The sequence below is a fragment of the Theropithecus gelada genome, chromosome 1, assembly GCF_003255815.1.
Source record: "Theropithecus gelada isolate Dixy chromosome 1, Tgel_1.0, whole genome shotgun sequence".
Classification (NCBI taxonomy): Eukaryota; Metazoa; Chordata; class Mammalia; order Primates; family Cercopithecidae; genus Theropithecus; species Theropithecus gelada.
In genome coordinates, this window is record NC_037668.1 from 79486023 (window position 1) to 79500529 (window position 14507).

General features: G+C 41.7%; 1 protein-coding gene across 8 annotated transcripts in view; it reads left to right on the top strand.

The window, feature by feature from the left end:
- The window catches only part of OSBPL9 (oxysterol binding protein like 9), a 185279-nt gene that overhangs the window by 11209 nt on the left and 159563 nt on the right, over window positions 1-14507 (top strand). For 7 of the 8 annotated variants that reach the window (XM_025355132.1, XM_025355140.1, XM_025355225.1 and 4 more), the window contains exon 1: window positions 6948-7297. In XM_025355132.1, coding sequence (XP_025210917.1) covers window positions 7133-7297 — 165 coding nt within the window. In that variant the 5' untranslated portion in view covers window positions 6948-7132. Of the gene's footprint in view, window positions 1-4353; window positions 4469-6947; window positions 7298-14507 lie in introns of those variants that run through there. The other variant, XM_025355157.1, reaches the window with a different exon arrangement.

Here is a 14507-nt window from a genome sequence, read left to right on the forward strand (position 1 = left end):
CCTCATGATCTGTCCGCCTCAGCCTCTCAAAGTGCTGGGATTACAGGTGTAAGCCACCGCGCCCAGCCACACACATATATCTTACAATGTAGAATATTCTTGTCACAATACACTGTGGATGAACTCATTAAGGATGCTGTGAGATAATTGTTACCTGAATTAGAATGTGTAATTTGCTGTGGAACATAGTAAAGGTAAGATTAGCTCTATCTGGGGGTTGGCACAGGTGTGGGTGTCCAAAGAAACTCTCAAAAAGGAACTGATATTTGTTGTTGTTGTTTTTGAGACAGAGTCTTGCTCTGTTTCCCCGACTGGACTGTGGTGGCACAATCTCTGCTCACTGCAACCTCTGCCTCCCAGGTTCAACGATTCTCCTGCCTCAGCCTCCTGAGTAGCTGGGATTATAGGTATGCACCACCATGCCTGGCTAATTTTGTATTTTTGGTAGGGACGGGGTTTCACGATGTTGGCCAGGCTGGTTTTGAACTCCTAACCTTAATTCAGATCATTTTCACAAACATTCAACATGGACTACTATGCCCCAGGCAGTATTGTTATATTGGAGATATAGAGGTGAATAAGTCACTGACCTCAATGAGATTTTAGCTAGAGAAGCTACTTTTTCTTGACTATTATTTATTCAAGAGAGTGACTTGGGAGAATTAGCTCCTTAATCTCTATGAGCTCCTCTCAGCCAACCCAAATAAGTACAAAGTGTAAGTAAAAACTGTTTCTGGCAATCCAGCTTCCCTAGCCTTCCCTGACCCTTTTATTCAGATTACCTGCTACTGCTAAGCAGATTGCCTGCTGCTTTCTGTTCCGTGTTGTCTGCGTGAGGTTCTGTGCTAAGCTTGTGGATGCACATATAACTGAGTCCTCCAAGAACCCAAGAGATAGGAGAACCAGGCGCTCAATGAGTAGGAATAGGTTGTCCCAGACACTGTTACATGTTTGTTCAGGGTGTAGATGGGGCTGTAAAGAATGAAAGGTCACTTCCATCTGTGAAGGAGGGTGTTTGCAAAATGTTTAAAGCCCAAGGTAGCTGAGATGTGGGTCTCCAAGGGGACACTAGAAGGAGAAGACAAAAGATCAGTTCATTCCTCTTTTCTTTCCTTAGAACACTTACAGGGCCTAAATCTCCTAAAATATTTTCTCTCCCTTTCTCAACTCCCTTTTGCCTGAAAATCATAGCCTTTCCTAAACTTGATGTTTCACTTTCTTGCTCTGTAGCACATCACAAAGGGTGAAAAACAAAACAACAACAACAACAACAACACAGGACTTGCTGTCTGTGAACAAAACAGGCTATGCCTTATTTTGCTTCTCCCGAATATAAGCATGATCTTGTTTCCTCTACATCCAGCAAACGACAGTCAAGATCTTGTAGGTTTCTGTGTTTTCCCTTAATAAAGCAGCATTCTAGAAATATTGTTTTATTTGATGCTCAACAAATACCAATTAAGAAACATGACAACAATAACAAAAAGCAGTTGGTGTGAAGTTTAGGAAGAGAAGACAGCAAACCAACAACAACAGAATACATTATGAAGTAATTTGTACCTAAACTCTTGGCTGTGGAAAAGTTGCAAATCATTTTTGCTAGAAACTAAGGGAAAAAATTAATGGTCTAAATAGCTGTGTAAAGGAAGGAAACTTCCTATTGAGAAACACAAGCCATTGTTGTTCTTCCTTTTTAAAAACAAAACAGTCCAGGCCTGGTGGCTTGTGCCTGTAATCCCAGCACTCTGAGAGGTTAAGGGGGTGCAGGGGCTGGATCACCTGAGGTAGGGGTTTGATACCAGCCTGGTCAACATGGTGAAACCCCGTCTCTACTAAAAATACAAAAATTAGCCGGGCGTGGTGGTGGGCATCTGTAGTCCCAGCCACTCAGGAGGCTGAGGCAGGAGAATTGCTTGAACCTGGGAGACGAAGGTTGCAGTGAGCTGAGATGGTGCTACTGCACTCTAGCCTGGGTGACAGAGTGGGACTCTGTCTCTAAATAAATAAATGAATAAATACATACATACAAAACAAAGCTTGGCTAAGTGATTATTCAGTTACAAAAGTAAGAAACCTTGGTATTATCTCTGATTCTTCTTACTCCCTCCTCATTTAATTCCATTGCTTAGTGAGTTTTAAAATCTTATCTCCAAAATGTTTCTCAATAAATATACAGAATAGTATCTTTCCTATTCTTCATCCATGCTGTCATTGTCCAAACTGAAACTCTCTATTGCTTAATTAGCATTTTAAAACTCTCTTTGTCTTCTTATCTCATCTTGCTCCTCTCCATTTTGTCCTCAATTTTGCTGCCAGAACGGTCTTTCAAAAATCATGTCTTTAGTTTAATATTTATTGATATTCTGAATGCTGGGATGAATCTGTCCCAGCTCCTGTCCTTGATGAGTTTTTGATGTTTTATGGTTAACATTGACTCTACCTTTCAGTTCTGAGTCTAATCCTCTTTTTCTGCTATGCATCAGCTGCCACATCAGTTCCACAAGATGCCAGTCACTGAGGAATGTAGGAACTACAGCCAATGTGTCTCCACCATGTGTAACTTCAGCTAATTATCTAAAGCATGTAGTTTGACACTTCGTGTAGAATGTAGAAAAAGTGCTGTGGAATTGGACATGGTTTTAGGAGTCAAGAATGGCACTTGATCCTGGCTCTCCCTGATCACCTGTGTTTTGACATTTGAAGCTAAGTAGAGCCTGCTGATGCCTGGTGACCCTGATGAAAGTTAAAACTGATTTAGAAGTTGATGACGTTGCCTGTGTCATGTCCAAGACATTTATTTACTACACTTAATCTTAGCCAAAAGACTGAGAAGTGATCAAGACATTTACACATAGACAATGCAGATAAGCTTGCTGCTGGGATTAAATGGATCTGGCATAAAAAGACCTAGATTCTAATTCTGGTTCTGCTATTTACTAGTTGTGTGACTTTGGGCAAGCCACTAAATAACTCTGTGTCCCAGTGTCCTCATATGTGAAACAGGTGTGATAGTACAAATCTTGAAGGATTGTTGAGGGGAATAAAGGAGACAATGTAACTGATGGAGTTTAGCAGAATCCTTGAAACTTTTTGATCGGTTTCAATGGAACACATAATTCAGATCAAACATTAATTATTAAGCACCTTCTGTGTGCCAAGAACTGGGCTAGTTTCTAGGGCTACAAAGATAAAGCCTGGTTCCTGCTGTTAAGAAGCTAATGGAGGGATACTAATGAACACTATATAAATGTTTTAACTCAATCTGAGTCATGATGTTTCAAGATCCCCACAGTTTGCTTATCCCAGAAGACATCAGCAACACGAGCCATTCTGCTGATTAGTCTGGAACATCAAGTTTCTATAGGAAATGTATAGTGTGTTTTAAGGAGGCCATGTAGCATGATGAAAAGACAGATATGTGTTTATATGGACTCAGATACTTGTTAATTCGCTAATTAATACTCTAAGATACCTGGGTAGGTTTGTTCATTTCTTTGAATCTCATTTCCTTATTTGTAAAATGTGGAGATTAAAATACTCACAGGGTTATTGTGATGATTAAATGTGATAAGGTATATCACATTCCTGGCACAGTCCCTGGCATAGGGTAGATAACAAATGGTGGAATTAATAAGAAAAAAATATATCCAAAAGGAAAGAGAAATGACTTTGTACCACACTCAGTTGCATGCATGTTTCATGTCCTGGTTAGCTCCTGAATAGGAACCATGTCTCTTAAACCAAGCCTTGCCTTTTCTTCTCTTTTTTTTCTTTTTCTTTTTCTTTTCTTTTCTTTTTTTTTGAGACAGGGTCTTGATCTGTTGCCTTGCCTAGGCTGGAGGGGAGTGGCGTGATTTCTGCTTACTGTATCCTTGACCTCCTGGGTTCAAGCAATCCTCCTGCGTCAGCCTCCCAAGTAGCTGGTACTACAGGCATGTGCCACCACAACCTCGCTAATTTTTAAATTTTTTGTAGAGACAGGGTCTCACTTTGTTGTCCAGGCTGTTCTTTGTTGCCCAGGAGTTTCACTTTGTTGCCCAGGCTGGTCTGTAACTCCCGGGCTGAAGTGATCCTCCCACCTTGGATTCCCAAAGTGCTGGGATTACAGGCATGAGCCACTGAGCCTGGCCTGGCTTTCTCGAAGATGCCAAACATCTTCCTTATCCCCAGAAACCTTTATTAAATTGTAATCTATAGAAAAGAGACTATCCCAAGGAAAAGAAAGGAAAGGAGAAACAGGATGCTCATTTTTTTTTACTGTAATCCCTTTCAGATATGTTCTTATTTACTTCTTCTTCAAATTTCTTGTAGAGATATATTCTTATTTACTTCTTTTTCAAATTTCTTGTAGAGACAGTGTCACACTCTGACATCCAACTCAGGCTGGAATGCAGTGTCGTGATCTTGGCTCACTGCAGTCTTGACCTCCTGGGCTCAAGCAATCCTCCTACCTCAGTTTCCTGAGAAGGTAGGACTACAGATGTGTGCCACCATAGCCAACAAACGTTTTTAGTTTTAAATTTTATTTTTTTTTGTAGAGATGGGGTCCCGCTATGTTGCCCAGGCTGGTCCCAAACTCCTGGCCTCCAGCGATTCTCCCACTTCAGCCTCCCAAAACACTGGGATTACAGGTGTCAGCCACCAAGCCCGGCCCACACCACATTTCTTTGGGAAAATTCTAAGAACTAATAATTATTTACTCATTTATTTATGTATTTCTCCTGTTGCCTGTATAACTGCAGAATAAGAGCTAATATTAACAGAGTGCTTACTATCTACCAGGCTCTCATCTAAGCTCTTTACCCACAGGAGCTCACTTAATCCTTGAAACAACCTTCGTAGACAGCTACTGTTGTTACTCACATTTTAAAGAAGGGGACACTGAGGCATAGAGAAGTTAGCAAACTTGCCTAAGGCCATGTAGCTACTAAGTGATGACTCTGGATATTAAAACTCTGGTACTATGGCACCAGGATCCACATTCTTAACTACTAAGCTTTGAGCCTCTTCTCAACTAGAAATAGAAACTCAGCCCAGCTCAGTAGCTCACACCTGTAATCCCAACACTTTGGGAGGCCGAGACGGGTGGATCACCTGAGGTCAGGAGTTCAAGACCAGCCTGGCCAACATGGTGAAACCCCGTCTCTACTAAAAATACAAAAGTTAGCTAGGCATGGTGGCGAGCGCCTGTAATCCCAGCTACTCGGGAGGCTGAGGCAAGAGAATCACTTGAACCGGGAGGTGGAGATTGCAGTGGGCCGAGATCGCGCCACTCCTCTCCAGCCTGGGCGATAAGAGTGAAACTCTGTCTTAAAAAACAAACAAACAAACAAACAAACAAAAAACATACACACACACACAAAAGAAAAGAAAAGAAACAAACTCATTCTTTTCTATACCAACTAACTACTGACCCACTGGCATCTGAACCCATACTCTCTGCTCTTCCTTCTTGTTACTCTGGATGAAGTATCTCTGCTACTATCAAAAGTCAACCTTTGCACTTGGGCTTGGGGTCTCAGTCTTTTCCTTTCTTTCTTTTTTGTATTTTATTCCAGTGTTTTGCCAACATAAAAAGTAGTCTCAATCTTATGAAGGGCTTCACTGCTGCTATTCTCTCTTTTCTCTAGGATGTCCCCAGTTTTTCCCTCTCTTGAAAATCAGGAAAATAATATTCTCTAGTGTCTTCAATCTAAATAATAATTTTAAAAAAGGACAAAGAAAGCCCTTCCCTTGACCACACCTCCGTTTCCAGTTAATGCCTCATCTTTTAGTTTCCTTTTTAGCTCTTTCTCTTGATATTTGCAGGGCTGGCTTTTTCTTATCCTCTATATCTAAATTTAAAGCCACTTCCTAAGAGGCCTGCCCTGACCACCCAGTATAAATCAGCTACCCATTGACTTCCTATTAAAATAATTTATTAAATTATTTGCAGTGTTAATCAGTATTGGATATTTTTCTTGTTTACTTGTTTAGTGTTTGCTTTCATCACATAATTTAAGCTCTGAGACAGCTTATTCACTGCTGTATTCCCAGGACCTCCAACAGTGCCTAGATATAGTAGGTGGTCAATAAATCCTTTTTTTGTGTGTGTGTGTGTGTGAGATAGAATCTGGTTCTGTCACCCAGGCTGCAGTGCAGTGGTGCAATCTCGGCTCACTGCAACCTCTGCCTCCCAGGTTCAAGAGATTCTTGTGCCTCAGCTAGGACTACAGGGTGCACCACCACACTCTGATAATTTTTGTATATTTAGAAAAGACGGGGTTTCAACACGTTGGCCAGGCTGGTCTCGAACGCCTGACCTCAAGTGATCTGCCTGCCTCGGCCACCCAAAGTGCTGGGATTACACAGGCAAGCCACCGTGCCCGGCCAATAAATACTTAAATTGCCCTCGTTGGGTGTTAGTGATCTATCCCTACTTCTTTGACCTTGCCTCCCACCACTTTCTCCCTGGCTCACTGCTCCACGCACACTGACCTCCTTGCTGATCCCTCAAGATGCCACGCTCACTCCTAAAATCTGGTCTTTGCATTTGCTATTCCTTCGTCTTAGAAGGCTCTTCCACCAGGCTCCCTCCTTCACTTTCTTCAGCTCTTTGCTTAAAAGTTACCTTTTCATTCAGGCCTTCCCTGTTTGGGAATTTAAAATAGCAGCCCCAACGCTCTCTCCTCCCTTGATTATGTTTTTCTCCATAGCATTTATGATTTTTTAATGTATGATATAATTTACTATTTATTTTACCATTCCCCTCACCTGTCATGAAGGTTCTGTTGTATCCCCAATGCCTAGAAGAATGCCTAGCACAAAACAGCGAATATTTATTAAATGAATGAATTTGTGTAATGAATACAGATATGAAATCTTTTGGAAGTGGAAGGTATCATGGCCAGTAAAATTATTTATTAATATGTTCATAATCTTTTTTCTTTACTCTAATCCCATGATAGATTGTAAATAATCTTAATAGCAGTATTCGCGTTTGCATTCTCGCATCCCTGGCAATGCAGTCCTACACACAATAGGCGCCCAAAGAAAGCATGTTTGACTTGATCGCTGGGAGCATCCGCCGGCACCGCCCAGGACCCGCCCCCAACCCGCCCCGCCCCCTGTAGCCCCGCCCCCCGCATGCTGAATGCCATATAGGCGAGTGACGTCAGGCCGTTTGTTGTCATTGGCGGCTCCCAAGATGGCGTCCATCATGGAAGGGCCGCTGAGCAAATGGACTAACGTGATGAAGGGCTGGCAGTACCGTTGGTTCGTGCTGGACTACAATGCAGGACTGCTTTCCTACTACACGGTGAGTCCTTGGAGGGCACAGCTCCAGGCGCCTCGGGGCCGCGTTTCCTGGGTGGAGGTGGGGAACCGGGGTTTTAGGTGGCTGAGTTGAGATTGCTAGTCTGGGGGTGCCGCCGTACGAGAGGGTTCCCTTGTTGGGGAGGGTTTTACGTCTCGGATAGCCAATGAGGGTGAGGGAGAGAGGGGCGCAGCCAATAAATAGAAACTAGCTGTCTGATTTATGGGTTGGGGGTGAGCCAAGTTTCTTTCTTAGGGTCCGCTGTTAAGCGATCATGGGGTCCGGCATGGTTGTGAGTGGGTAAGGGTGGTCGTAGTCATGGCTTAAAAGGTCCAGTCGTGCGGTTCACGCCGTCTTCATATGTTGTCGTGGACTTTACACTGTCCCACCAGGCCCGGTAGCCGGCCGCACCCCTTAGCTTCCCTCCAGGGAGTGAAGCGCTCTGCGTCCTCGGAAGAGTGACCGGAGGAGCCGGGACAGGTCCAAAGGTGACCAGCCCTCGGGCAACACCAGGGGGTCCGAAATCCCTCCAGTCGGTTCAGGTTGTGTGTCTCATTCAAGGGACGCACCCCTCTATTTAGCGGAAGGCGAGCTCAAACGACGCCTTAACTTTTGAGAGCCGAGGATTTCCTACACGCGAGTCTCTTGTCGGCGAAGAGAGACAAGGGATAGTGCAGTGTCCTCTTATAGTTATATTCTGGGTTCAGGGCTTCACTGTTAACATGAGTTGGTGGCTATGGACAAGTAGGTGAATTGCTATGAATCTTATGTGGTTTTTTGTTTTGCTTTGTGTGTGTGTGTGTGTGTGTGTGTGGTTTTTTGTTTTTGAGACGGAGTCTCGCCCTGTCGCCCAGGCTGGCGTGCAGTGGCATAATCTCAGCTCGCTGCAACCTCTGCCTCCCGGGTTCAAGCGATTCTCCTGCCTCTGCCTCCCGAGTAGCTGGGATCACAGGCATGCGCCACCACACCCGGCTAATTCTTGTATTTTTAGTAGAGACTGGGTTTCACCATGTTGGCCAGGCTGGTCTTGAATTCCTGACCTCAGGTGTTCCGCCCGCCTCGGCCTCCCAAAGTGCTGCCGGACGTGAGCCACCGCGTGCGGCCTTGAATCTTATGTTTTGACTATCCCCTCCACCCTCATCGCATTCGATATGGAGGGTGGGTGGTATTAGGGAGGTAACTTACTTAGAAAGGTACTTTCTCCGAATGGTGTATAGTTAACGATAGCTGATATGAGGGAAGAAAATACTTAAAAGGACAAAATAGAATGCCCAGAAAGCTTTAGAAAATAATAGAAGACAGAAAGAAAAACATATGATTATGGAAGAAGGGTTAATGTTGATGAGAGAAAGGGGACACTGAATTTATTTGTTCATTTAAAAAATATCATTGAGCTGCTATGTACGTTTTCATGCCAGCAAGAATCAACAGTAATAAAGACATTTACTGTTCCTCTTCTCTGGAGCTTATATAGTAGCTTAGTGAGTCCTTTAATTCATTTCACTCCTAATGACTCTGCAAGGTGGTTATTCATTATCTCCATTTAATATCCCCAGTAAGAGTTTTGAAAAATGAGGCTCCAGGCTTTTAAAGCAATTTGCCCAACATCACATAGTACTAAGTGATGGAATCAGGATACCAAATTATTGACTTTTTCTACTAAACTTCACTTTCACTACAGGAAGGAGAAAGGTGTAAGTTGTGAGTTACTAAAGGCAAGCTTGCAAAAGTGAAAGTATTACTTTCATCATCCTTCAACTGTCAGCTTTCTTTACATAGTTTTTAAAGGGAAAAAAAGACTAAACCTTAGTGAGTCTTAAACACATTGTTCAAGATTGTCTTTAGGTAGGCATGAAAGAGAGGCAACTGAATATTATGTCCTGAAAACTCTGGAATTAATGAAAGCCATGGCTTAGATAAAGGAAAAGTAATAATGGGGTTTCAGTAGATGTGATAATCAGAAAATCCCATAAACTCTATTCAAGATAGAGTGATTTCAGTGAGTGGCACTATGCAGTTAAGTTACTTTACAAATCCCAAATTTGTGTGGATCTGAATCTAGGACCATACTGGAGAGGCCCCCAAGCTGAGGTTCTTGGGAATGCCTAGCCCAGAAAGAATCTTCCTTTTTCCTCTTTTTCTTCCTTTCATGTATCCTTTTTCTGCTTTGTTGCCCTTTTAGTTTTTGAATACTTGGACAAATATCTCCTTTCTTAGTGGCTAAATATAGGGTTTAAAAAAAATACTTTTTTTCCCCCTCAATACTTACCCTTCTTTTTGAGATTAGATTCCCTAAAACATTATCCTTGCCAGAGAAAGGAAGTATCGTATTTCTCACTAATGACTGTTTAGAATATTTTTTTTCTTTTCTAGTTCTTTGATATTAAAGTATTTGCTTACAGAGGAACAACAGATAATTGTACCATCTTGTGAAAATAAAATGATAGCCAATCTCAAATTAGAGGAGATCTAGTAAAGATGGGAAAAGGATAGATATTTATTTAAAACGGAAGGTAGGAGACACATTGGATTTTGGCAGTGAATTCTACACATATGACATTATTTCAGTCCGTTTGGATTCTGAAGGATTTGAAGGTACATATTATTGATTTGCATGTGGCTAATAACTTGGAGCTACATCTTCCAGGAAGAATATCTGAATTAATTGTGTAGCCTTCCAAGCAAGGCAGTAAATAGCATACCTTTATTTCTTGTTTCCAAAATCACTTGACTTGTAGTCTGTCTCTGTGGTTGTATATATTCTAGGGTGGTCCTGAAAACCCTGAACTAAACTAGAGTGACCTTGTTTTAGAGTTGGCCTTACTGAGAATTGTTATTGAGATAATCTCAGGATTGGGTTAGGATCATTGCGATTGCTGTGAACTGAATAGATTTACACAAACCTCACTTCAGCCTGTGTCCTCACCAGACTTGGTATCAGCGGATGGAATGGGCTTTATTCTTTTCTTTTGTTTCATAATTTCTTTTGTTTTAATAATCTGTGAGTCTTTAGTTTTTGAAAAAAGAGCTTGTTATATTTTTATTCTGCCCAATACGGGAACAGGGAAACTGATTATTTCCTTTAGGAAAGTAGATTTGGGCACTCTTTTCAGCTCTAGCTCTCTCTTATTTATTAGAAATCTAATATACTATAATTCATTCAGCAAGCATTTATTTAGGGCTGACTATAACAGACATTGTACTATATGTGATAGGAGTGCAAGCATGAAGGGGAAGTAATTCTCCCATGTAGGAACTCACAGTCTAGCAGAGCAAATACCTAAACATCATTTCAAAGCAATATGCCAAATTCTGCAATAGAAAAAGAACCGAGTACTGTGGGAACATTGCCTGGAAAAGGCCAGAGAGACATTTGGGCTGAGACTGAAAGGATAAAGGTAGAAGAGGGGAAGGACATTTCAGGTAATGGGAAAGGATATGCACAGATTGGGAAACTTGAGAACAAAAGGTGCATTAAGAGAATATTGAGAATTTCTAAGCAGCTCTAGTATTAAGGTGTGTGTGGAAGGTAACAGGAGATTATGTCCAGAAGGTATTTGGAACCATGAGGGCAGGCCTGGAGATGAAGATCTGTTGGAATATAGCACATAATTTATTAGTTGAATTTTTATTAGATGAAATGGCCAGGGAGAGCTAAGGATATAAATTTGGGAACACTATGTGAGCAACCAATTGTTTATGTGGCTCATAATCACAAAAGAAGATGTGGAAGGAAGGAAAATTGGGGGAGGTATAGATCTATGAGGAGTTGAAAGTTTAGAAAGTTAGAGGAATTTGTGCCTTTTGTTAGTTTTTGAAAGGTTACTGATTACCTACTGTGTGCCGGGCACTTTGTTAAGAAGTGGGGTAAAAGTAGCAAATAAGATGGAAATTGTTCATGCTCTCATGGTACCTATAAAATGTTGGGGGACATACCATATAAGAGCTGTGATAGAGGAAGCACAGGGGGATACATAGGTGGGCTGGCTACTTGACTCAGTCTTGGAGGGTTAGGAAAGGTTTCCTTGGAGAAGCAGGTTTGTTATGACTTGAATGACGAGTAGAGATTAGCTATGTAAGCAAAAAGGGAAAAGTGCTTGAGACAAAGGGAATAAAAGTTTTTTGGAGGAGACAAGAGTAAGCAACTTGTCATTTCTGGAGGTTGGGCTGTGAGGTAGGTAGTAGTGAGAGATGAACTGGAGAGCTAAGCAGGAGGACAGATAATGAAAGGCTTTCTTGGCAAACCATGTTAAGGAATTTAAACTTTATCCCCAGGGCAGTGGAGAGTTATTTCAGTGTTGTAAGCACTTTTTATTATTATTGAAAAAACTTTTATAGAAATTAAAAAAAAATTAAATCTATTTTATTTATTCATTTATTTTGAAACCAAGTTATAAGACGGGCTAATTTTGTATTTTTGGTAGAGACGGGGTTTCACCATGTTGCTGAACTTCTGGGCTCAAGCAATCCACTTGCCTCGGCCTCCCAGAATGTTGGAATTACAGGCATGAGCCCCTGTGCCCAGCCTATTATAGAAAATTTTTAACATTCATAAAAGTAAAGAGCACAGTAAAATGAATTCATTTCATCCAGCTTATGCAAATACCAACAAATGGCCAATCTTGTTTTATTAGTACTCCCATTAACTCCTTCCTCGTCTATTGAATTATTTTTAGAGCAGATCCCAGATACTGTATTATTTCTTTTTTTTTTTTTTCTTTTTTTTGAGACGGAGTCTCACTCTGCGCCCAGGCTGGAGTGCAGTGGCACCATCTCGACTCACTGCAAGCTCCGCCTCCCGGGCTCACGCCATTCTCGTGTCTCAGCCTCCTGAGTAGTTGGGACTACAGGCGCCCGCCACTACGCCCGGCTAGTTTTTTTGTATTTTTAGTAGAGATGGGGTTTCACCGTGTTAGCCAGGATGGTCTCGATCTCCTGACCTCGTGATCCACCTGCCTCGGCCTCCCAAACTGCTGGCATTACAGGCATGAGCCACCGCGCCCGGCGACACTGTATTATTTCTTTGTGAATATTTCAGTATGTGACCAGGCATGGTGCTTCACGCCTGTAATCCCAGCACTTTGGGAGACTGAGGCAGGGAGATCACCTGAGGTCAGCAATTCAAGACTAGCCTGGCCAGCACTATCTCTGCTAAAAATACAAAAATTTGCTGGGGGCAGTGGCTGGCGCCAGTAATCCCAGCTACTTGGGAGGCCGAGAATTCAGCCTCTCCGTTCAAGGAGAATCACTTGAACCAGGAGGTGGAGTTTGCAGTGAGCCTAGATGGTGCCACTGCACTCCAGCCTGGGCGACAGAGCGAGATTCTGTCTCAAAAAAAAGAAAGTTAAGGTACCTCTATTTTAAAGAATGTTATCAAAATACTTTTATTGCAGCTAAATAGTAGTATTTATTAATATCAAATATCCAGTCTGTTAAATTTCCTAGAATATTGCAAACATTCCTTCCTTACCAGTTGGTTTGAGTCGGAATTCCAAACAAGATCTGCATATAAAATTATAGAATCTCTTTTAATCTCTAGTTCTCCCTCTTTTTTTCTTGGCGATTTATTTGTGTAAGACACCAGGTCATTTACTCTGTAGAATTTTCCACATTTTGCATTTTGTTGGAAGCATCATTTTGGTATTTTTAAACATGTTCCTTTGTCCTCTGTATTTCCTATATGAATTGATAATTTGAGCTGAAAGCTTAATCAAATTTATTTTGTTTCTTTTGGGCAAGAATACTATATAGGTGGAACCTGTCAAATCAAGAGGCATTTGATGTTAGCTTGTCTCTCTATAGTGTTAAAATTGATCAATAGGTTCAGGTGAAGTGTGTGTGTGTGTGTGTGTGTGTTTTAAATATGGTTGCAGAGAAGTAATCAGGAGGTCACTTTTTATGGGATTTAGTGACTGGATGTGAATGAAAGGGGAAGAGTCTGAAGACATGTAGGTTTTCAGCTTGAGCTGGATGAATGATAAAAAGGAGGATAGGAAGAACAGGTTGGGGGAGAGAAGTGGTTGCTTTGGGGCATGTTGAAATTGACATTAAGACGTGTTATAGCCTGGAGCTTAGGACAAAAATCTGGGCTGCATAGCCTCTTATCAGTCAGTAAAACATAAAATAAATCTGGGCTGCAGATAAATATTAGTTTTTCTTTTATGGAGAGTTGAGAGAGTCAGTAGAATAGAGATCTTTGGATAGGACTCTGGAAAATACAACTGGATTTAGTTATCTATTGCGTTATGACAGATTACTCCAAAACATAGCAACTTAAAACAACTGTTTGTTACCTCATAGTTTCCATGGGTCAGAACTTTGTGTTCTGGCTCAGGGTCTCTTATGAAGTTGTAATCAATATATTAGCCAGTGCTGCAGTCATCTGAAAGGCTTGACTGGAGCAGGAGGATCAGCTTCCACGATGACTCACATGGCTGTGATCAGAAAGCCGCAGTTCCTTGCTGGCTGTTGGAAGGTGGCCTCAGTTCCTCACCAGGTAGCCTCTCCATTAAGCTGCTTAAGTGTCATCATGACAGAGCAGCTGGCTCTGATCCAAGTGAGAGCAAAGAGGAAGCCTCAATGCCTTTTATGACCTAGTCAGAGACTACCACTTCTGCCTTATTCTGTTCATTAGAAACAAGCCATTAAGTTCCACTCATGCTCCTGGGGATGAGAATTTCAGGCATGAGGAGGGGAATTAGGCTTTACCTTTTGAAAAGAATTTATGGACAGATTTTAAACCACCACAATCACAATTTAAGGGATTGGCAGAGGAAAAAAGCCTGCACAGGAGAGTGAAAAGGGATGCCAGAGATGTAAGAGAAAAACTAGAAGAATGTGGCAGTCATGAATGGCAAGGTGGAAGTAGTAAATTGGCTTGAATACTGCTGTAAGGATTAAATAGATGTGGTCTAAAGCATATCCATTGGATTGATCAACATCATTGATGTTCCTAGGGAGAGCGGTTTCCATGGAGTGGTAGGTATGGAATGTAGGTTGGAGTGACTTGAAGAGTAAGTAGGAGGCAGGAAGTATATGAAGTGAATGGAGATTATTCAAGATGTTTCATTGTAGAAGGGGCAAAGAGGATATGGAATGTGGAATGACGGGGAACAGTTTCTAAAATAGGAATATGCTTAAATGGTATGGGGATGGGAAGCAAGGTCCATGTTAAAAATGAGGATACAGTCAGGACACAAGGAATATAGTAAAG